Genomic DNA, 23508 nt, shown 5'->3' with positions numbered 1-23508 from the left:
CAGACTTGCAATACCAAAGTCCAGTTCCAAGGTCAACCTTAAAATCATGCATCTGATGAAATATATGAAACTTGCAAAAGCATGCAACAACATGAGAGGGAAAATTTTGCCAAGTCTTAATGCATCAAGCCAGATATTTGCAAAATGAATATCAGCTGTACTCTTCATACTGCAGGCAGGAAGACCATTTCAAGTTTCTTCATGGTGTTTGATATGAATATTCAACTGACATGAAATACATCAAGAATTATTAGACTAAGACTTTATTAACAATTTAAAATAAGCCATTAATGAACTTTTGCATTAACAGTGACACTTATAACAATAAGATTATTTCATTAGTACTTAAGGTATACTCTTACTTTCTTTTTGTTGCAAACTGTTATAAAATAGCTTGAAAATATTAAAAGATCATATGGCTGAGATTTGATAATAATAATAATAATAATAATAATAATAATAGAAATATCTCCATGAAGAATTTGCAGACATGTTGTGTCATATAAAAGCATGCAACATTACAAAATTCAAAGTGTGACATTACCTCCTGTGACTTTTTATCCTAAGTGTCTCTCACAATGGTGACAATTCAAATTGTGATCTTCTGTCCTGCGACTTTCTGTCTCTGACTTTGTGACCTTTTTGTCCTATGTTCTTTTATTCCGCTCTACTCTTCTTAAAAATTAGTTATTAACTGACAAGATTACATACTACCTCCAAAATATTTATTAGCTAATTAATGTAAATCTCTGGTAAAGTCGAATGGTTAAGTTTTATTTGGTCAGGTCTACAAATAGGTCATGAAGGATGAAAATACAACTGTTGTTGTATCTATTTTATCATGTGCTGACACAATGTGACACAAACCTTGGAGTTTGTGGAACTAATGTAATTCTGTTTAACAGCCCCTGGGACAATTGTTTAATTATAGGACTTTTAAGAGGTCCAGGAGATAAGCTTTTCACACCTTCCTGTCTTGTGTCTTGTGGCTCAAGAGCATTTAAACAAACAGGAAAGCATAATGACCAAATATGCTTAGCAAGTGACATCCATTCACTGACCAACAAATAAACAGTGTAGTCACCATTGAAAATAGCTTACTTGTCAACAGCTTTAAAGAAACAATCTATGAACTAGACCTAGTGACCACAGAATTTTACTTCATTAAGGTGTTTAGCTGGCAGTATGATGGATAAACAAACCAAAGGCAAATTGATACAATAATTGAGAACTCCCATGACATATTGAGTTACTCAAAGTATGTGCTATTCAAAATCTCTGACCTACCCAACTTGTCCGACAAATAGAAGTATGTAAGGACTTCTAATATATATATATATATATATATATATATATATATATATATATATATATATATATATATATACACACACACACACACACACACACAACAGTACAGATCTATTATGAAACTCCTATGCGCAAAAAAATCAAAATAGTATTAACTTTGTGTTAGTGCCAAACAAAAGGATCTACAACACACAAATTCAAAAGTTAGAGGGAAACCACAAGGAATTTAAGAAAACATGTATTAAAGTATCAGACTATTAAAATTAGAGAAATGTTAGTAAACTAATTATACAACAAAGTGACTCACCTTTGTATCAATTTTCTTCTTGGTGTATACCATATTAGCAGCAGTAAATACATCATTCAGGAGTATAAAGACATATCCAACAAGGTCAAATGCTAGATCAGCACTGAAAAGAAAAAGATCAAAAATAGTTATATAACATTTGTACATTGTACACTGGTGTTTTTAGTGATTAAAGTTCTAACAACAACAGAGTAATTTATTTTTATATGTATAAAAGCATGAGCAAGTGTATTTATTGTTATAGCAATTATTACTTAGTTACAGAACTATGGTTTCTAATCAGGGCTACTACATACTGGACTAAATTGTCCTAGTATGCTTTTCATTATGAAAATAATTTTTTAAAACAAATTTTAGTCAAAATTCTTGTAACTTTACATTGCACCTCGCAACATCTAGAACCACGCAAATAATGTTCACTTTATTAAAAATTAAAACCACCATGAGTGTTCAAAGCTAAGTGACTTTTAAAGACACTACAATGTTTGCCGATACATCATGTGATTGCCGATACATCACTAATTGCCGATACATGGCAAATCATCCAAATTGTTATTCTACAACTGTGTAAATGACCAAAGAACACAGGAAAGATTCTATCTAGGCACAAGGGAGTGAGAGACAGGTCTCTGAAGCTCAAAAAACTTTATAAGATCAGCAAGATGTAGATATGAACCAATGTATGTGCCATGCAAGAATTTAATTGTGTTGGAGATGGCAGCTCGATAGCCTTTGATAGTGGATACTGAACATCTTATGGTCTCAGACAAACAAAAGGAAATCAGCAATGGAAGTTACAGAAGGGCAGATAGAATCAATGTGTTTCATACTGCACCAATCACAGAAGATTCTCCACCTGGCATCATAAACTTTGGATGTAGAAGTTCTCCTGGCTTGATTGATGCAGTACTGACTCTGTCCAAAAACTTGTTCTGGTGGAGAGATTGTTTGAGATGAGCCAGGCTTGAAGGTGGAGAATGTCTGGGCTAAGGTGGAGAAGGGATCCCCGGTGATGATCTATCAATAGGTCTAGGAGATTGATGAACCATGGTTGTTGGGGCCACAATGGGGCAATCAGAATGAAGCAGTTGAAGTTTGGACTCTTTGCAGAACTTGTGCTACCAGTCGGAAAGGTGGGAAGGCAAAAGCGAATAGGCATTCCCACTGGAAGCTGAATGCATCAAATGCCCATGCTTTCTAATCCTGGACAGAAGTCAGGTAAAAGGGAAGTTTGTTGTTGAGTTTGGTCACAAACAGGTCCACTAGAGGTTTTCCCCAAAGGGAAAACAGGGATTCTGTTACAGATTGGTGAAGAGACCATGCTGTAAGGAAAAAAAACTTTATCAGATTGGCAAGATGGCAACTCGGATTGTGACATTCTCTGAGGCCGCCCAGAGGAAAAGTTTCCAGACCTCCCTGACATTGTAGGTAGACTATGACAGACATGTTGTCTGAGGAGACCATGACACATCAGCCCCTTATTAGGTCAATGCACCCTTGCAATGCTAGAAACAATGCTTTCAATTCTAAGTTGTTGATGTAGAGGGACAATTCGGCCTGAGTCCAAGAACCGTGTTGAATTATGCCCTAATGGTCTACATGGGCTCCCCAGCCTGAATCTGACGCATCTGTGAACAGATAGGAATGGGGATCGGGTGCATGTATGTGGACCCCCATCAGGAATCTGTCTTCATTCATCCACCAAAGCAAATGGTGGTGAAAAACTGGTCCTACAGAAATCGGGGGTTGATAGAGAATCTGTGAGATTTCCACCTTCTCAGAAGAAGGAACTGTAGAGGATGCAGGTGAAGATGTCCTAAAGGAAACCAATTTGGCAGAGGTGTTCAAGGTTCTGAGTAGGGACAGATAAAGGCGAGCAGATACAACAGTTTTTGCTCGTAGAATCTCTAGGACAGCCAGAATTAAATATACCCGATCCATGGGAACCCAGACCAAGTTTTGGTTCGTGAGAAAGTTCATCCCCACATAAACAATGCCCTGTGATGGAGTGAGTTCCGACTTCTCGAGGTTGGGTAGGAGACCAAATTGAGTTGTGGTTGACCAAGAGCAGAACAGATCCTGAAACAAGAAAATGGAGAATCAGCCAGCCATCGAAATACTGGAGAATCAGTGTTCCCTGTATTCAAAGGTAGGCCGCTACATCTCCCATAACCCAGGTGAAGACTCTGGGTGCTGAAGAGATTCTGAACAGCAGAACCCAAAATTGCAGAACTTTCTGGTCTAGGCAAAAACGAATATATTGCAGTGTGGAGGAAAAATGGGGACGTGTAAATAGTCATCCTGAAGGTTGATGGAAACTGCCCAATCAGACAGATGAAGAGTGTTCTGGACTGAGGAAGTTGTCTCCATCTTGAGGTTTCCTCTGACAGAAACTGGATGAGCGGAGAGAGATCAGTAATGATTAGAAATATCCTGCTTTTCTTGGTGACCAGGAAGAATCAGAAGTAGAAGGTGGGAGACTGAACATTAAAACCCTCTCGACTGCTCCTTTCTGCAAAAAGGTGTGCATCTCTACCCTTAAATTCCACCAGATTGGACTGGGGAAAGAAAATGGGGGTCCTTGATAGTGGGGATTGTTCCTGAACTGGAGTCGATAACCCTCGTTTACAATGGAGAGGACCCAACCATCATCCATGATGCTTGACCAAGCCTCAGAGAAAAAGCCTATGCGAGCACCTTCTGGAATGTTTGGGTAGGGGATGCACGGCAGGAGATGGGGTAATTTGCTAGGGATGCTCCTCCCCCCTTCCTGCCCTGGTTTTAGGAAAGGAAGGTGGGTTAGAAAACTCCCTCTTGGCTCTGTGGTGACCTGGGCGCCATGGAGGAGGTAGTCTAGCAAGAATATGTGGATTTGACAGGTTGTGCCTGCTTGAAAAATTTGGCAGATGGTCCCTGAGGACAATTTGCTTGACCTCATTTCCTGGTCAATTGCGATGGACCAGGAGTAGAGGTAATAGATCGATGTTAGTGACTGAGTAAGTCTTGAGAAGCCACAGTAAAAATGAGGCCCCCAAAGAGGGTCTTGGCTTTTAGAGGACCAGCCCTTAAAAGGTCTTTACTGTGGTTAAACAAGACCTTTGACAAGTCCAATGCAGCATCATGGTAGATGTGCTGAAATTCTGCCAATAATGCAATGGCAAGAGATAGCACATGCTGGGATGTTTTGGCTTCTCATGTAATACGGCTGGATTCAGGGAGGCCTCTCTCAGCATACTAAAGGAAGTAGCTGAGAAAAGGTTGGCATGCGAGGCTATAGTTACTGGTTTTCTGTTCCATGGCATCAATTGTTTTGATGGGAAGGCATGCCCAGGATCCCAAATAAATACCCACTTTGGCCACATCAGCATCCAAAGGAGGAGGTTTAATAGGCCACTTCGGGCAATGTTCCCGGTAGCTTGAAGAAGAGATAAGGGGTCTCAGTGTAGAAGGAGGAAAAGACCATCCTCTACATTGTTGAGCAATATTTTGGTCTCGTGAAAATCTCCCTGATATTTCCTCAATCGAAGATGAATGTGGGAGAAGTAAGAGGTCTGGTTGAGGTGGTACCCCGGAGATCTTTTCCAAACTGGAAAGGATCTTTTTGGACTGTGTGCTAGATGGTATGGGGCACAAGTCAAGGGCTAACAAACTGTAAACCTTGTTTACCTCCTTATCAAAGGACCAGACCACCTCTTCTTCCTCATGAGAGAGTGGAACTGAGAGAATGTGTCACTGCCACAGCTTCTGTCTCAAACTCGTTGGAGTCAATGAGGATGGAGACAGCATCATCATCTTCATAGCCAATGACATTCTGAGTTGGAGAGTGGCTGGGTATCACTATGTCCCTTGATGGAGGGGCATAGGAGTACTATGTGTCACATCCCTTGGTTGATCAGGAGGCACGGATGGGAGACGAGAATTTCTAACTTCCCTCGATGATATAAAACCTGTAGCCTTCCGAAAGGAAACCACTTGGTGAGGTGATGGTGGGACATGAGCCGCAGCATCACTTCAATAGGTATCCATGGGGGCATAATGGACCAAGGTCCCTGAGGTGGAAGGCCCCACATCACACAAGGGTTTGTAGGTATAATTGGGAAGAGGGCCAATGAAACGGTCCCCATCCCTAGCCTCAATCCTGTGTAAGGGTTGTAAATCCTGCACAGGATGGGCTGGTGGATGGGGGAGAGGGGGAAGCTTGGTCCTGGCCCTGTACAAGTCAATGAGTGACAGAAGGAGAAGACCTCATCTCCATTCTGTGCATCATGGGTGCGATGTCTTGTCTTCTTAATGGAAGGGGCCAACACACTGCCAGAGGCACATTATGTATTGTGGTGCTCAAACTCCCTGATGGGAAGGAGCAACCTGCTCCCGTGGTGCTCAACCTCTCTAAAGGGAGGGTGCAACCATCGGTTATGGTGCTCAACCTCTTTCAAGGGAGGGGCAACCCACTGTCATGGTGCTCAACCTCTTTGGAGGGAGGGTGCAACCCACTATTGCAGTGCTCTACCTCCCCAATGGGAGGACGCAACCCACCACTGCAGTGCTCTACCTCCCCAACAGGAAGGAGCAACCCACTACCTAAAGCATGAATGCTGTTAAGGGCGCTAGAACTTTCTGTCATCTCCCTTCCAGAGGGAATTTGAATGGCTTCTCAAATGTTGAGACCCTCCTTCTGGAGGGGCTTCAACAGCCACTGAAGATGTTTGTCCTAACATGTGAGATCTGGAATAAAAGCAAGAAGAGGAGGGAATGTTCTACCATTTTTTTCTTTGATAGGTACGCCTGGAATCTACTAGATTCCAGGTGCTGGAAGACAACAAATCACAAATTGTGCAATGGTTTATCTGAGTACACCTGAAGCACTTGATGCAATCTGTGTGTGTGTGTGTATCCCATGAGGCCTTTTTGTGGCCCCACTGCCCCACTGACTGCTTTGTCTCTGAAATAAAATATTTTAAAAGAATAAAATTTATATTTTTACTATCAGTGGTGTGGTCCCTTGTTATTGCAAAACTCAACTTACACACGAATCAACCTGCACAGTCTCATCATTGAAAAATATCAAAGCCTACAACACTGATCAACACTCGATTTAAACTAATTAAAAACTATCTCTATAACTGAAAAGATGCTTTAAAGTGGGATCTTCATATAGCTTCCAAAGAGCTACCACAAAAATCAGTACTAGGGCCTCTCATATTTAATATCTTTATACACATCTCCCTTGATAACTTGCACACAATGGGATCCAAAAACATAGACTACACTATAAGCGAGTGCACAAGTTACCAAAGGACATCAAAAGAATAAAGAAGAAAATGCCATATGTGCTGCACTTTGAGAAAAATCAGGGATTTGAGGGCAAGAGTAACAGTACTGCTTAATGGCTGAATACTTGTTTTATAATCAAGTTGAAAACAATTGTCAATAAAATCCTTTTTCTGTGAAGTTATTCATTTTGTTGTATAAATTACCTTTATTTTCACAATAATCAATCTCTGAAAGATTGTTAACATTTTCCAAGAGGTTTCAACAACCATCACAATATGCAAATGCATCATGTCACTGCTTTTTGTTTATTTGTTCAACAACATATTTATAAAATGGTGTTTAAGTAAAAGAAAAAAACGTATGTTCATTCAGAATCAACCACGTACTGATAAATTAGTGTTTTAGTATTAAACCCATTTTCATTCAAAATCAACCAAGTATTGATAAATTAGTGTTTTGGTAATAAACCCATTTTCATTCAAAATCAACTACATATTAATAAATTAGTGTTTTAGTATTAAACCCATTTTCATTCAAAATCAACTACATATTAATAAATTAATGTTTTGGTAATAAAGCCATTTTCATTCAAAATCAACTATGTATTGATAAATTAGTGTTTTGGTAATAAACCCATTTTCATTCAAAATCAACTACATATTAATAAATTAGTGTTTTGGTAATAAAGCCATTTTCATTCAGAATCAAAAATATACTGATAAATTAATGTTTTGGTATATACCCAGTGCATTTTATATCAAGTTTGCAGCTTCTGTTCATGGAACCTCTGGATTTCTCACTCCAAACCCAAGTTGCTTATACAAGTTTAAATATCCAACAATATCATGGAAAAAATCGCCAGATGTTTATTTTGTCACCAGTAAGGAAAAAAATCATAATTTGCAACATTGGCAAAGCCCAGCATGACCGCTGAATAAACATTTTGCACATTATGTTTCATACTTTTAAACAAGTTTTCAAATAAATAACATCAGATGTTGAACAGTTAATATCATAATGTGTCAAATTTGTCAAATATAAAGCAGACATTTCCAGGGATTTCATCAATACATTTATTGTCGCCTTAATTTCTTGAGAAGGATTATTAGAAAGGATTGCATAAAATACTTTATCATTTAACTGTCTTTCAACCTCTTTTATAAAACCTCTTTATTCATTATTATTATAGCCTTAGACCTATCAGGTTTCAAATAATAAACCCTTAATCTTGCAATGATGTTCATAAAGAATCCAGTTCTTCTCTAGAAATGTTAGTAAAATATTTTCTTGTGAGATTGTTATTTAAAGTTTTTTGTGTAGTAGCTTCAATTTAAAAATCAAGATAAATACTGCATACACTGGATCACATAAAAAAGACCCTATTTTATTAGAGAAGGGTTTAATTTTCTCAAAGGAATTAATTTCATCCTGTAAGTCCTTATGAAAATATTCTTTCAATTTAATCTTCATAGACATTTAAAACTTTCTTCTGAAAGTTTTATTTCATTACAAGCTTTAGTTCTTGAACAGTATTAAAGTCCTTCAATATAGTCACTGGCAGAAAGAATCCAATGTCAACACCTATAAAGTCTGATGAAGTAATAAAAGAAAACTGGCCAAAGATTGCATGTGCTTATTTTTTTTAAATTCATTTTATATAGTAACAATTTATTGCAAGATAAAAGTGATGCTTTGGGGTTTTGGTTTTGAAATGTCAGAAAAGTCATCTGTTGAGGACAAGTCATGTGGAGGAAGATCTGGGTTTGTGAAGTTTGCAATGACATAACTGAGCACTCTGGAAAACTTTCATACAATTTAGAGCTGTCACAAGTTTATATACATACCTGGCTGCAACTATAGCACCAAACATCATTAAAAATACAGTAAACTGCACTGTTCTGGAAGGTTTAGCTCTGAAATAAAAAGATACATGATTAACAGCAGATAAAGAACTACAGGGAAAACTTCTCAATTTTTGGAAAGGCTCCAGAGTAAAATATTTCCTCTTCTAGGATCTAGTGATTTGATTTTGTGGGGATGGGAATCTGAGGGCTACATAGACCCAAAAGTGGGAGAGGCATGCCAAGGACAAAAGATCTTGTGTGGCTTTGCAATTATAACTCCACAAATCATAGTGGGCTTAAGTAGCATAAACAAAGTTTTCCACACCCCTAGTCTAGTTCTACCACTGTCTAAAGTCTTAAAATCATTAAGTTGTTAAAGATACGGATACTCTTCAAATACCAAAGCTTATCAAGCAAATAGGATAAAAGATGATAAAGATAGATTACAACTCTTTGATACATACAAGGTCATATCCTGTTATTATGTAACAATGAATGTAGATCTTGCTGATGAGTTACTATGCACTGTTTAATAAAGCAAGCAATGATTTTAATCCTAAATACAATCAATATGTATTTTTAATAAATTTATATATACTGATTGCAAACAACAGTTTCAATCATAAATGCAAGAAATAATCGTGTGCTTAAAACATAATTAGGTTTCACACAAATATACATGCAGAAAGATTCCGTCTCTGTTGGCTATACAGGACAAATGTTTCTGGCAAAACTGCTAAACTTTTACATCTCATAATTAATATTTAAAAACTGTGATATGAACTAAACCAAATTAATATGTGACCCTGGCTAGTGTAAGTGTTTGGATGCTGAAGATCATGTGAGTGCTCCCGTAAATAACATAGTCTATGATTCATGCAGTAAATGTAGGCCACTACGAGTCTTCTGTGGGCAGCATACCAATGATGTAAAGGTACAATCTAATCAAGTTAAATAAATATTTCATTTCTTCTGATGAATTTGTACCAAAAACTAAAACTTTACCACTATGGTTAACCTGTCACTTGTGAAGATTAAGAATGATGCTAGGAACACTCTGACCAAGTTTGTTGAACATGCGTACACCTGGCGATTTGTCAGGCACATACATTTGTTGAACATGCCTTCACCTGACTATTTGTCAGGCACATACATTTGTTTAACACCTACACTTTACAATTTGTCAGACACATACATTTGTTTAACACCTACACTTAACAATTTGTCAGACACATACATTTGTTTAACACCTACACTTAACAATTTGTCAGACACATAAATTTGTTTAACACCTACACTTAACAATTTGTCAGACACATAAATTTGTTTAACACCTACACTTTACAATTTGTCAGGCACATTACATTTGTTTAACACCTACATTTTACAATTTGTCAGGCACATACATTTGTTTAACACCTACACTTTACAATTTGTCAGACACATACATCTGTTTAACACCCACACTTTACAATTTGTCAGGCACATTACATTTCTTTAACACCTACACTTTACAATTTGTCAGACACATACATTTGTTTAACACCTACACTTTACAATTTGTCAGGCACATACATTTGTTTAACACCTACACTTTACAATCTGTCAGGCACATACATTTGTTTAACACCTACACTTTACAATTTGTCAGGCACATACATATTATACTGGAGTTAAGCCATAAACATCAGTGTCAAGAGTTTAAGGAAAAAAGTAGATCACTGAGTTACTTATGCCTGGGGTGGTTAAAGATGACAGAAAAAACACCCTTACCAAGCTCGCTGGACACATCAACTCTAAAGCCAGGCATTTTCCACAAAGACAAAAATTTAATGTCAGGTTAACTTGTAAAGACAAAATGAGAAGTAGGCCACTGTAATTTACTTTTCTTCCATTGTATGATGTAAAGTAATATCCTGACCACCTTAAATGAAGATATAGGCCAAAAATTTCACACTGGGTTGACCTATAAAACAACAAAGTCATCAGTATGAGAAAAGTAGATCACTGTGACCTACCATTCCCTGGGCGGTTTAGAATGGTACAAGGAAAACAATGCCTAAATTTCATAAAGTTATCATGTCTAAAGCTGGAGGCACTGGTAAGAATACACAATTTTTACTCAAGGGTGATCTGAATGTGGACACTGCTAATGATGCTGGTGTACAGCATACCATAATGACTGTATGTCTTGGGACATGAAAAAATATTTTAAAATCCTGTCTGAAGATTTATAAGCATTTAAAAATTATAGCATTTTCGGTGTCCCAACACTTACAGACATAAAGAAAAGTCAAGACAAAATCAGCAAGATTGCCATACTGCGATAGTGACAAACTCTTGTTCATTTACTATGGCAATAAACTGTATGACTGTTTTAATGTTATTATTTTGCATGTGCATATTTTCCAGTATTTCCAAAATGAAACAAAGGTCAATAAATTCACAGAATTTACCAGGTACTAGAAAGCACAGAACAGTACTTACATGGTGCAAATCTTATATCCTTGTTTATTCCCAAGAATACTAGAGCAGTTTTGTTTTATTCATCATTTTTACCAAATCTCATTCTCCTAAATCACATTTAAAAAAGAAGTCAATTACTATTTTATTTAATATGACCCATGTGCTCAAGAATTAATATTTTTCATAAATCATATGAAATGACAAACATCTTTAATTATACAAGTCGCATAACCAGATACAGTATATTCAAATAACTGATCATCATTGATACATTTTATTTCTGTGTTTCAGCTCACCTTAACACAAATTCATAACTTTCAATAGAGTATTCATTCCACCTTTGAATCTGGACAGCTGGTTGTTTTGAGTTTCCTTGTGTTTATAATTGGCAGATTTGTCTTTTGTTTTCTTACAGAAGACCAGGTAATTGTTTGAACAATGAAACTGGTTTGTTAAAAGGGAGAGATTTGTCTGGCAGCAATACCGGTAAACCATTTGTTATGCAACATTAATCCACACAAATTAACTGTTGTAAAATCTTAATTGAGTTGAGCAGGATGAGATGCCCTGCATAATAGCAGTAGTAAACTATTTAGCCCCCAGAAATTATATTGGACTGACTCACCATAGATTATCATTGTTAATCAGTTAAGGCATGAACACTTGCTCGGTGAATTAGCACGATTTAAATGTAGCCAAGTAAATGGGTACTTATTTATGGTCACTTACATCAAAGCAAACTACATCCGAGTGTTTAAGATATTATTTTCAAAGCATTATTTCTGAAAGTTCTTTATTGTATTTTGGAGATACCATTAAAGTTTAGCACAACTGTGCCAATAATTTGAATCCAAAGGATGTACTTCATTGAACCAAATGCTATTGTTGTTTGTTCTTGTCATACTGGGAGCACAGTTTTAATGTGTTAGGTATTCACATTTTCAAGGCAAATATAAATATAACTGATGGTGCATTGATACAATATTTGAATGCAATAATGCTTAAACAAACAATAATAAACTGAAGACAAAAGGGATAGGTTAATGTTGTAAATGCTTACAGCAACTCGCTAAAGCTCAACTCTTGTCATCGATCAAATTATAGACAAATGAATTGGGTAGAAATCATAAGGAAACAGAAGAAAATTTATTGTATTTATTGACTTTTCAAACAAATGTTGAAGGTATCCCAAGACTTATAATACATGGAAAAATTGTTACAACTTTGTGTCCCAACATTAATAGGTCATAAAAAAATTACTTTTGAAAGTAATTTAGGGTGTCCCAAGACACACAGTCATAACAGTAAACTCCTATCCACTCTGTACATGCAAGTTAAAAACTGTAGACAGATTATGAAGTGTGATTTTAACGCCTACCCCACACCATCAGTTTCAAAACTTACCCTAGTACATATACTTCTGCAATCATTGTAAACAAAATGGAGAATCTTCTCAGTACAGTGAACATGGGTAAACTGAAAAGAAAATGGAGAATCTTCTCAGTACAGTGAACATGGGTAAACTAAAAAGAAAATGGAGAATCTTCTCAGTACAGTGAACATTGGTAAACTGAAAATAAAAAAATGAAAGGGTAGTCTTCATCTTCACTATCTACAAATCATAAAAATTCATGAAAACTATTTCATACCCAATAAAATAATTCTTTCAGAAGCATAATATGTATTTTGTACACCCTCTGTATTTGCCATTAATCCAGGCAGAGAAGTTTTCAGCCCCATGCACAATATTCAATGATTTAATTAAGGCATACAACAATTTTCTGTGAGAAAGATATATTTTTAATATTGTATTAAAAAAATGTTTAACTACAAGACTTCAACAAGGATCGTAAGTGTAGACAAATGAATGTTACTTCATTATCAGTATTCAGAAATATTATTCATGTTGCTACCATCAGGTAGCTGCAGAGCAAACCACACTTTGGACAGGACATGGAGGCAACTGGGGACAATTAATAACTGCTCTGTTGCAACAAGTACAATGGCAGATAGCCGCACCTCTGCCTACCCACTCAAAACACACACACACACATACACTTGGACACACACTAAGGTCCATTTAAGATAGACATGAGATACAATTATATCCACTTAAGTATGGGTTTAATGACAATTTGCTGTTTTGCATCATTCGGACCAGATTTCCTGGAAAGAAAAACAATCCATAAAAATTGCATTGCTGCCAATAATTTGATAGAGGTTTACAAATATCACTATTAAAAGCAATATGAAATAGCGACATGTCCAATATTGACTTATATAATTAGAAGTGAATCTATTATTATTTGCCTACGAATAACTCCCTGCTAACCATTAATAATACATTTCATTAAAAAGTTTCAACAAATACTAGAATGTGAAACAATAAATTTTAAATAAATTGTATGAATTTTCTTCCACTTTTCCATTTACTGGTTTTTTACTTCAAAACTATCATATACGAAGCTTCTGGGCAGAAATATAATGTATTTGTGCAGACTTTATACAATTTTATCCCAACCCCCCTTTGGAAATGAAACTAAGAGTTGGGTGGATGTAAAAACAAAATTAATTTTGAATTGGTGACAGTGATCCATAATGCATTTGCTTTACATGTCCGATGAAATATGGAGGGAACAAGACGGCATATAATATTTATGATGCTTATGCCAAAAATGAATTAAAGATAAATTTAAACTTGAATTTCACTTGAAATACTTCCTTAATTGGTATTTATTTCTTGCAGTGTTGCCACCTGTTAGTGTTACCCACATTTTCAAACATCAATATTTTATCATATATTGGGTTATTTTTATTGAGAAATTATTTGTTCATATGATTCTCTTTTTAATAATAAAACAAGTTATATATATATATATATATATATATATATATATATATATATATATATATATACACACACACACAAAGCTTTATCAATTTAGATCATGACCATGACTATCCATGTTGAGAAAAATAAAATCCTACAGTTTGCCCTTTCTATTAGAAAAAAGTCCACACTTTCCTCAATATTATAAGTATCTTTTGAGAGAAATAAATGGCCTATTGTTTGCCTCCACATTAAAAGTGAGTTTGTGAGTTTTCCAGGCATGCTAAAATGACTCCAAACAGTTAAATAATGAAACACCATTTCAAAAATGGAATATGTAAAGCCCAATGGACTCTACCAGGTCAAAGAGTGGGGTAACTTAGAAAAAAGAAAGGATGTCACAAATATCCTTACCCAGTTTTTGTTTACTGTTGAAATTAAAACATTAATCACTATTAGAAGCACAAAAGCCATTGATTTGAAAATATATGCAAGAAATATTCAGCTATTATATGGATGGATTCTGTCATCAAAGAGACAGATTTAAGCAGTTGTCTATAATTTCCTTTTGTATCAAATGTCCAGTAAGGGATCTGCAAACTATAATATTGTCTGACTCAACAACAGCTGGTTCCTAGTATATAATGATGGAGAAATGAATATTTATTGCAGAAATAAATAAATCCACTACTTGAGTATCTGTGATCATAATCAGTCTCCCTTGTCAAGAGCCTTCCATACTGAAATTTGATTATCTCATCACTAAGTAACCATTCCCCTCCAGAATTTTTATTTTGGACATTTGAGTCTACATCAACATATTTTCCTCCAGTATGATACTTTGGAATAAATGAAGCAGTAGTGATTTCTTTTCTATGATTTCATCTTCTCTTCTTTAGATTTTCTATCAATGTACTCTAGATTGGTGCCCAAGCTAATCAAGATCTGTAAGACATTTCTGTCAGCCAATAAAACTGAATGTCTTGTGCTTCTTTGGCAATAATCACTCTCTATTTAATATGCTTGAGATGCACATTATTCATTTATTCTAAAATCCAAGATCTTGTAGGTTTATTTTATTGGGTCTCTTTATGCAAATACTATGGAGAGAATGTTCTTGGACCAAAGATACAAAATAAGGGTCATAGATGCAAGGGCAATAAACCCTGAAAAATTATTTTAAAATAAAAATGAAAAATTGTTGTAATGGTCTGAAAATGTAATAAAACATCAAGGTATGACCATAACATAGTGTGTAAAGTTTCATGGCTCTAATTTTAATTTTACTTTTTGTGGTATGGTGAAAAAACAAAATTCAGAACAGACTTACTGACAGACAGATGTATGGATGTGTGGCTTAATTAATCTCTCCTGGGTGGCAGTGATTATTATTATGCATATCTATATCTCTTTTAACTCCTAGAACATGATTTTATCTATAATTTTTGTAAGTTTTATTCATGGCAGTAAATTCTAGTGATTATCTCTATAGCTGGATTTTGTACATGCACAGAGCATGTTGTAAGGTATTTGAGAACATAAAATTGCATAGGATCTATAAACAGATGTTTACATGTGTTGACAGTTACCAATAGTAAAATTATTAGTAAATATGTTTATGAGATTTGGCCTTTTTCCCATTGGACAGATCGTTCAGGTGGTTTCTTAGAAGAATTAAGTTAATTCCTATTGGATGAGTTAGGTCACATGAATAGGTATTTTGAAATTCAGTAATAAACCTGTCACATGGAGTATATTGCGACATATAGTTGTAGTAGACTCCTGATGGTGTATATAAGGAGAGAACTGAGCAATCAGATTCATTCCTATTTTGGAGTAATTCTAATTTCTTGTGTTCCTGTTGTAAGTCTGCAGAATGTTTTATGTTGTACTTAGGTATTATTTGAGAGGAAAAACACTTGCTTGGACTGTTCAGTGGAAATATTAAGTGCTCATTTTTGGGGATAGTAGTATTATTCTGGATTTATAGTGAATTATTCAAAGGAGTTCGGTACAATGCCATTTTGACAATGTCACGATTCTTGGTGGACCAGTACATTTCTGGTTCTGTAGTTTATATGGAAGGAGTTCTGTACAATGCCACTTTGACAAGGTCAAAATTCATGGTGGACCAGTCACCTCTCTGGTTCTGAAGTTTACTGGTAACTTTTCATTGTTTTGGATTTAAATATAATAACTCTTTCAGAATTATAATGGATCCACTTCATAATACTTTAAGTTCCTCTCACATTTTCATTTATAACTTTGATAATGAAGTTATGTTAAGAATTTTAAAAAACTAGTTGGTTTTGTTACTTTTCTGTTACTTAGTTCAGTCACAACATTATGTTGACAAGGGACAAATTAAAGAGATCAAGTATATGACACCTGTTACACCCTGAAGAAGGAAGTGAGTCAATAGTGGTGCTAATAATAATAGATAATTATAATAGATAACATGGGCATTCATGCTAATATTGGGTTATAAAGAGATGTTTGGTATTTTATCAGGATGAAACCTTAATAAGAGATGGGGACACAATAATTTTCACACATCTGAAATTTGTTTTTGATGGCCAGCTGGTAAGGGAATAGGAAAGGAAACATGCATAGGTGCAAGACAAACAAAACAGGGAAATAAATGAAATCTGACTTAGTCATTATAATTCATATTTTGTTCAATTAAGGAATATCATAATATTGACTGAATACAATAAATGTAGCACCTATTCCATCTTTATGCTACTACTGCTGTATTTCCAACACATGCAGTGCCCCAGAGTCCTCAAGTTTTTTTAAAAATCTACTCCAAGGAACCTGACACAAAACTGCAAAGAGCCCACATAGATGTATATCTGTGCAAAAGCAAGCCAACACAAAATTTCAATGGGTCCACAAATACTTGCATTTATAAAAATCAAGCCGACAAACAAAGATATATATTTACAACAATTTCACAAAGATGGGGGAGGGGATTATGTCCTTTCATTTTTCTGTAGGGTTAAGGGATTATGGCCAGGGGGTATTTACTGGGAAGGGGAGGGATATGACCAGGAGGGATACCTGTGCACAAGATCTCATCCAGGTAAATCTGTCACTGAAGCCAAGACCACCTTCATTTACATAGGAAAATATTTACTGATCACACAAAATTTTAACACTGCAGACTTAATACTTTTAAGAAAAACAGGATTATCCAATCAATACTTTTGGAATATGAAAGGTTCAACTTATTAAATATTCTTTATATTTTATTCTACTTTGTGGGACTGTTTCAGAATTTCTTTTCACATTTTAGCCCACACATATGTATTTAGTAATACCGTGTGATCTGCTGGCAGCCCTTGTATTGGTCATTGGTAAAGAGGTATATGGCTTAGCTGTATTTATGGCACAGTAACACAAATAGATCATTTAGTGCCATGGCAACTGGTTGTTGTTGTTGTTGTAGGGTTTAACGCCATTTTTCAGCACACGATAGGCTATACATGGCGGCCAGTATTAATGGTGGAGGAAGAACCCGGGAAAACCCCGGAAAGAACCACCGACCCACGAGAAGCTACTGGCAAGCTTTCTCACATACCCACATTAGCCGAATCCGAGACTCGAACCCACGCAGACAGAGGTGAGATGGCAGTGATCCGTAACGGAGAACGCTTTAGACCACTCGGCCACTCGGGGCCCCTGCCATGGCAACTGGAGTAAAGTGCCTTGTCCAAGGACACACCCTGGCAGCCAATCCAGGCCAATCAGTTTTAGTTGCGAGTCCAGCATGCTAGCCACATAGCCAGCATGGCTGGTTGTTGTTGTTGTTGTTGTTGTTGTTGTAGGGTTTAATGCCATTTTTCAGCACACAATAGGCTATACATGGTGGCCAGTATTAATGGTGGAGGAAGAACCCGGGAAAACCCTGGAAAGAACCAATGACCCACGAAGACAGAGGTGAGATGGCAGTGATCCATAATGGACAGCGCTTTAGACCACTCGGCCACCCAGCATGGCTGGTTGGTACAGTAATGAGATGATGTGATAAGTAGCATGGTGATATGGTGGAACGATCTGGTCTTCTGCACAATAATCTCATGTCACACAAGCTAGACAAAGAGTCATTTCTCAACATTTCTTTTTGTTGCACATACTATAAATTTTCAAAAAATATTACATGGTGGTTTTTCTTTTCCTGTGTATGTTCTTACAGAATTCAAGTTTGCTAAAAATATTTTTTAAATTGGCAACAACTTCCAACTGTCAAGCAGATATTTCATCATTGCAAGAAGGTTAAGTAGAGCTCCAATGATACACCTGTACTGCATACTGATATGATTCACCATACACAGCCTTCAATATGATACATTATCAACATAGATGGTCTTCTCATCTTTAGAAGGTGTCTCAGTAGTAGGATGGTGCTGTTTGTTTTAGGTGCTGACATATTCATTGAATTTCTAGTATGAAGAATACAGACACAGACTTATTATCTGTTCATATGCTAGTCTCATTCTTGAAAAGATTTAAAAAAATACTAGTAAACAGACTACTTCTTAGGTGTCAGCGATTTTTATTCCATATATTAGGCCATTTCAGGCTGCTCCATTTGATTAGGTGTAGATGCATCTTGGTCACCATGCCTTTTCATTTGCACTGCAGGAATGCTTTTAAAACAAATTTACTTACAACTTTTATGTCTTCACTTACATTTGTAAGAAATGGTGTTATCTTTAAGACAGAAGAAATAGTGCAATTTTCTCATGCAAGGAATATCTTATCAAGAACATGTCTGATTATGGGAGAGGACATGACTAACAACCAAAATCCTTCACACTCTGCCTCCTGCAGATGCAAAAACAACTGCCACAGACAAAATGCACCTACTTCTGTGAGTAAAAAAAGAAATTATTAAAAACACCCTCTCTCACCGAACAATTAACAAGGTGACTATAACTTATGTGGTCTGGAATATGCCCTCCCTGCAGATTCTGTGCTAATGAGCATATTGATGGTAACTTTTGAAGGGTAAGTATTGTTTTGCATCAATTCTCCCCCTCTTGAACTGATACAAGTATCAATATGGAAAGAATACTGATACATCAGTATATCGATTCACACCTAATTTCAATGCTTTGGGCATTCACGCCAAAGTAATTACATGGGAGAAAATAAATATTAAAGTTCAAAACATTAGGACTGTTTTAATATAGCTTTTCTACAGCACTCTTCAATTCATAATCAACTTTTGAGTCAAAATAAAGTGGCTTCAAATAAAAGCTACAATAATCACCCAAGCGTTTTAAAAGTATAACAGAAAAAAATAACTCACCTTAACTTCTTGGTTCCACCAAGGCCAAATATTAGGTTCCCAAGATATAAGACAGGAAGTGGCCATATCTAAAAAAAACAAGTCAAGAATCATACCTTCAGGTTTTCACACAAACCTTAAATAAAAACAAGATTCACTAAATCTTACCCAGACATTAACATCTATCAGATTATACAAAAACTTACTTGTTTCTGTTCAAATGAGATAAGGTGCATACAAAATTAGACGCTACCCAAAAGAAATCACAACTTAGTGAATTTCAAAATAAAACAAAGCATTCATTTAGATCTATATTTATCTATGTAGCTTCTCCTTTTTTTTAACTACACTCTATTCTAAATACAAAAATGTCATGCCTCTGAAAGTTTCATTATATGGGCTTTTCCTGTAAAACATACATGTACTTGGGACCCAGGGAAGGCACTTTCAATGTGGAGTAGTCACTTGTAGATCCAATCAAAAAATGCTGTATCATTTTCCTTGAGTACCGGTAATCAGAGTACACTGGCATACATTTTTAAAAAGCCCTTCCTGGGTATAATGTGTTTAAATGTGGTAGCCACAAAACAGAACTCACTGCATATTGTTATGACTCTATGGTCTTAAACTAAGTACAAGAAAAGAGCAAAAACCAAAATGTTTTGTAAAATTCAATAAATAATTTATTTGCCAAGAATACAAAGTGATAATTTAGAAGAACTTACAGTAATGCAAATGAAATCTCAAAATAGTCTAAACACTTTTAATCACCAGTATTAATGAATAAAGTTGAATCTAAATTCTAATGGTGTTTCAAATAAGATTCAGTGCTGAAGGCAATGACATGCTAGTAGTCTTGAACCAGTAGCCTGAAGTGTGATGATGTACTAACAGTCTTTCAATTAATCAAAATAATTCCAAATTAATGTTTCTGTCAAAGAATATTATTTTACCCTTTACTTCATAGAGTGTATGGCTTTTTAGCCCTTTAATATACATGTAGCAAAGTTACCCAGTGCAGTGCGCTATAAATAGAACACATGTTACCTATTCGACTCCATACACATAGGCATGCCTGTTAACTGTTAAGCAGTGTAGTGTATGTTATGTTTAACAGAAATTTTAACTGTTTTACATTTCTGGTACACATATATTATGTATGGAAAGATTTTAAGAGTAAAATTTGATCATTATAGCTGTATAATTATTTTTCACTGAAGAATTTTTTTTGTGCTTTAAAATCTTGAGAGAACTTGTTCACCATCAAGTCAGTGAAGCTGAGTGACCAACCATGACTGCCATTTCTCATACCCAAAATGTACAAGTTCTTTGCACCTACATCACTAAATCATCTGAATTTGATAAGTTACAAAAAGTTATTGAAGCTTTCATAGTTGTGATTCTAATCGTGAAAACTCGAGTAAGTACTGAACAAAATCCTTGACCTCCATTTTAGAGAGTGGAGAATACGACCCAGTTACTTTAAACAGCCAATTTCGACCAAAGCATAAACAGTGACCATGTGATATAATGTAATGGTCATTCACACCAATGAATGTAGTATATAATAGGATTTTTTCCCCAAAGGTGGCACTACGAGAACCCCGCTCAAAATGGCTGATGTTTACGGCAGGCATCAAAAGGCACTTCCAGGAGAATGGTGTAAATGTGTCAAAAGACACTTGTATGTGAATTGGGTAGAGGCGTCCAAAGGCGCTTCCATGCAAATGGAGTAGAGGCAGCCAAAGGTGCTTGCGTGAGATGAAGGGTTATGAGCACTTTGTATTTCCAGTGAATAACTATTTGAATAAATTCTTCTACTCAAATCAAATCAAGAAGGAATAATTGGTCAAGAAAACAAAATTATATAAAAACTAAGACACAAAATAACAGCCAGGATGTAGGACCAAAGCTCATTCATAGACAAATCCCTGTTGTAAGAAAGGTCTGTTACTACAAATTTAATAAAGAATGTGGTAAACATCAGGTATCATGGGTTATTCCATGGGGAATACCAATTTCCCAGACCCAGACCCCAATAAATATGTTTGACTTTATTGATAATGGTCCTAATATTTAAACCACAGTCATAGAAGAAATGTAGCATTTGTTTACCAAATAAAAGTTACTGGTCAGGAAGACTGTGAACTTGATTATGGACAAGGTCAAGTCCAAATTAAAATCACACACAACATACAACCATAGAGAAAAACTAATAAATAATACAAATATAAATATACATGACAATACAAAATATGTTAAATGGCATAGCCACAAATAGATCTCACTGAAATGTAATGTACCTTTAAATGAATTAACTACATGTAGTTCTCACTGAATGTAATGTACCTTTAAATGAATTAACTACATGTAGATCTCACTGAATGTAATGTACCTTTAAATGAATTAACTACATGTAGTTCTCACTGAATGTAATGTATGTCTAAATGGAACTGTCACAAACAGATTGCACTGCATGTAATAAATGTATTCTGATTTTGTAAATCATGAAAATTTGCATAAATTTCCAACATAATATAGTCTATGTCCAGTAGAACTAAACAAATGACTGATTCTAAGACTTTCTCTACAAACAGATCTCACTGCATGTAATGTATATTTAAAAAGAATAGCCACAGATAGTTCCGATCTATAAATCATGAAACTTTGCAGTGATTTCCAACATGCTGTAGTCTTTGTCCAATAGGCAAAATAACTGACTGGTTCTAAGGCTTTCATTATAAACAGATCTCAATGTATGCAGTATTTTTACATCATGAATGTTTGCATAGATTTTAAGTATGGTAACATTATGACAGAAAAGATATTTTTTTATACTATAACATTGAGATAATTACCACTGTAACATTCACACAATTATACAAAATCAAATGCCATATTTTTGCAAGATAAACAATATATTTCTCTCATTCTTAAAAGGTAAATCTGTTAATACTGTATACCCATCAGAGAAGCATACAGTATATATATATATATATATATATATATATATATATATATATATATATATATATATATATATATATATATATATAAGAGGGAAAGGTACCTGGCCATGTGCCATCTGGGTATTACACTATCTGGAAATACCCTGACCATCCAGATTTTTAAACATAAAAATGTGATCTTGCTGGATTGGGTTCATACAAACACACCCGTCACTTCTGTGTATCAGTAATAAATTGTTAATAAAAACAAAAACATTGTTTTATGATTGATACAAATGGCTGAGAGAAGAGGTGGAGAAAACTACAAAATGGGAGTTGAAAACCCATTATATATACATAATGTCTTTTATTCAACCATGTGAAGCATCTGTGATACTCATTATTCCATGGATACTAACATTAATTGATGTCAATGGATACATGTTATTACTCTGTCACTCAGCAACTCAACAAGGAATGTAGTCTAATGAAATTTTCAACTTGATGGATTTACTATACATGTGACTGGGCATTAAACATATGTGCAGGGATCTGTGTGTAAATCTAATGCTTGCCATGTGGCCCAAGGCTCTATCTTTTGATCCAGTTCAATAAACTTTATAAATCTGACAGGTAAGCTTTAAAGTTTGAGGTGAAAAATTACTGTAAATGATATGACCCTCTTCATTTTATAATATTTCAAAAATAATCAATGCACAGCGTTTTGCATTATTATTTTGTCAAATCCGTTCTTGTGTCAACTACACTGATAAGCCTATTTTATGGAAATTTCACTCAATTCTTAACGAATAATTTCAAAGTTTTAAGCATGCAATCTAACACTGAAAAAATGTCATGAAAATCACCAAAAAATATAGAGGTTTATATGAGTTTATGACAATGTATACAGTAATAAAAAAGGAGACTAAATAAAATTTCATACCAAAAAGCAAATTAAAATAGCAATGGCTATAAAACAGATCAGGACCAGCAGATTTCTTTTGGGGACAATAACATCAAAAGCTGCTAGCCTTCTGACTACATATTTTACACATTAGAGTATCTTGCTTGTGGACAGCTGTAGTACCCATAGCTCAAACATAACATTATTAATGAATCTTTTGCACAACAATAATTTAATATTTTATTTTAATTGTAATGTCAGGAATTCAAAATTTACTCACTTATCACTGTCAGGATATAAAAATGTTTTGAAAATAAATTTTTTTCAA

General features: G+C 35.2%; 1 protein-coding gene across 1 annotated transcript in view; it reads right to left on the bottom strand.

Moving 5' to 3' along the window:
• The window catches only part of LOC149806577 (nucleotide sugar transporter SLC35D2-like), an 89742-nt gene that overhangs the window by 55055 nt on the left and 11179 nt on the right, over positions 1–23508 (bottom strand). The window contains exons 4-7 of the mRNA XM_089954890.1: positions 19350–19417; positions 12607–12678; positions 8737–8805; positions 1619–1721 (exon numbers count right to left, since the gene is read on the bottom strand). Of these exons, the coding sequence (XP_089811016.1) occupies positions 1619–1721; positions 8737–8805; positions 12607–12678; positions 19350–19417 (312 nt within the window). The remainder of the gene's footprint in view (positions 1–1618; positions 1722–8736; positions 8806–12606; positions 12679–19349; positions 19418–23508) is intronic.

This window comes from Sinohyriopsis cumingii, chromosome 1 (assembly GCF_028554795.1).
Source record: "Sinohyriopsis cumingii isolate HCF-2022 chromosome 1, ASM2855479v2, whole genome shotgun sequence".
Taxonomy (NCBI): domain Eukaryota; kingdom Metazoa; phylum Mollusca; class Bivalvia; order Unionida; family Unionidae; genus Sinohyriopsis; species Sinohyriopsis cumingii.
This window is presented reverse-complemented; position numbering and strand designations above follow the sequence as displayed.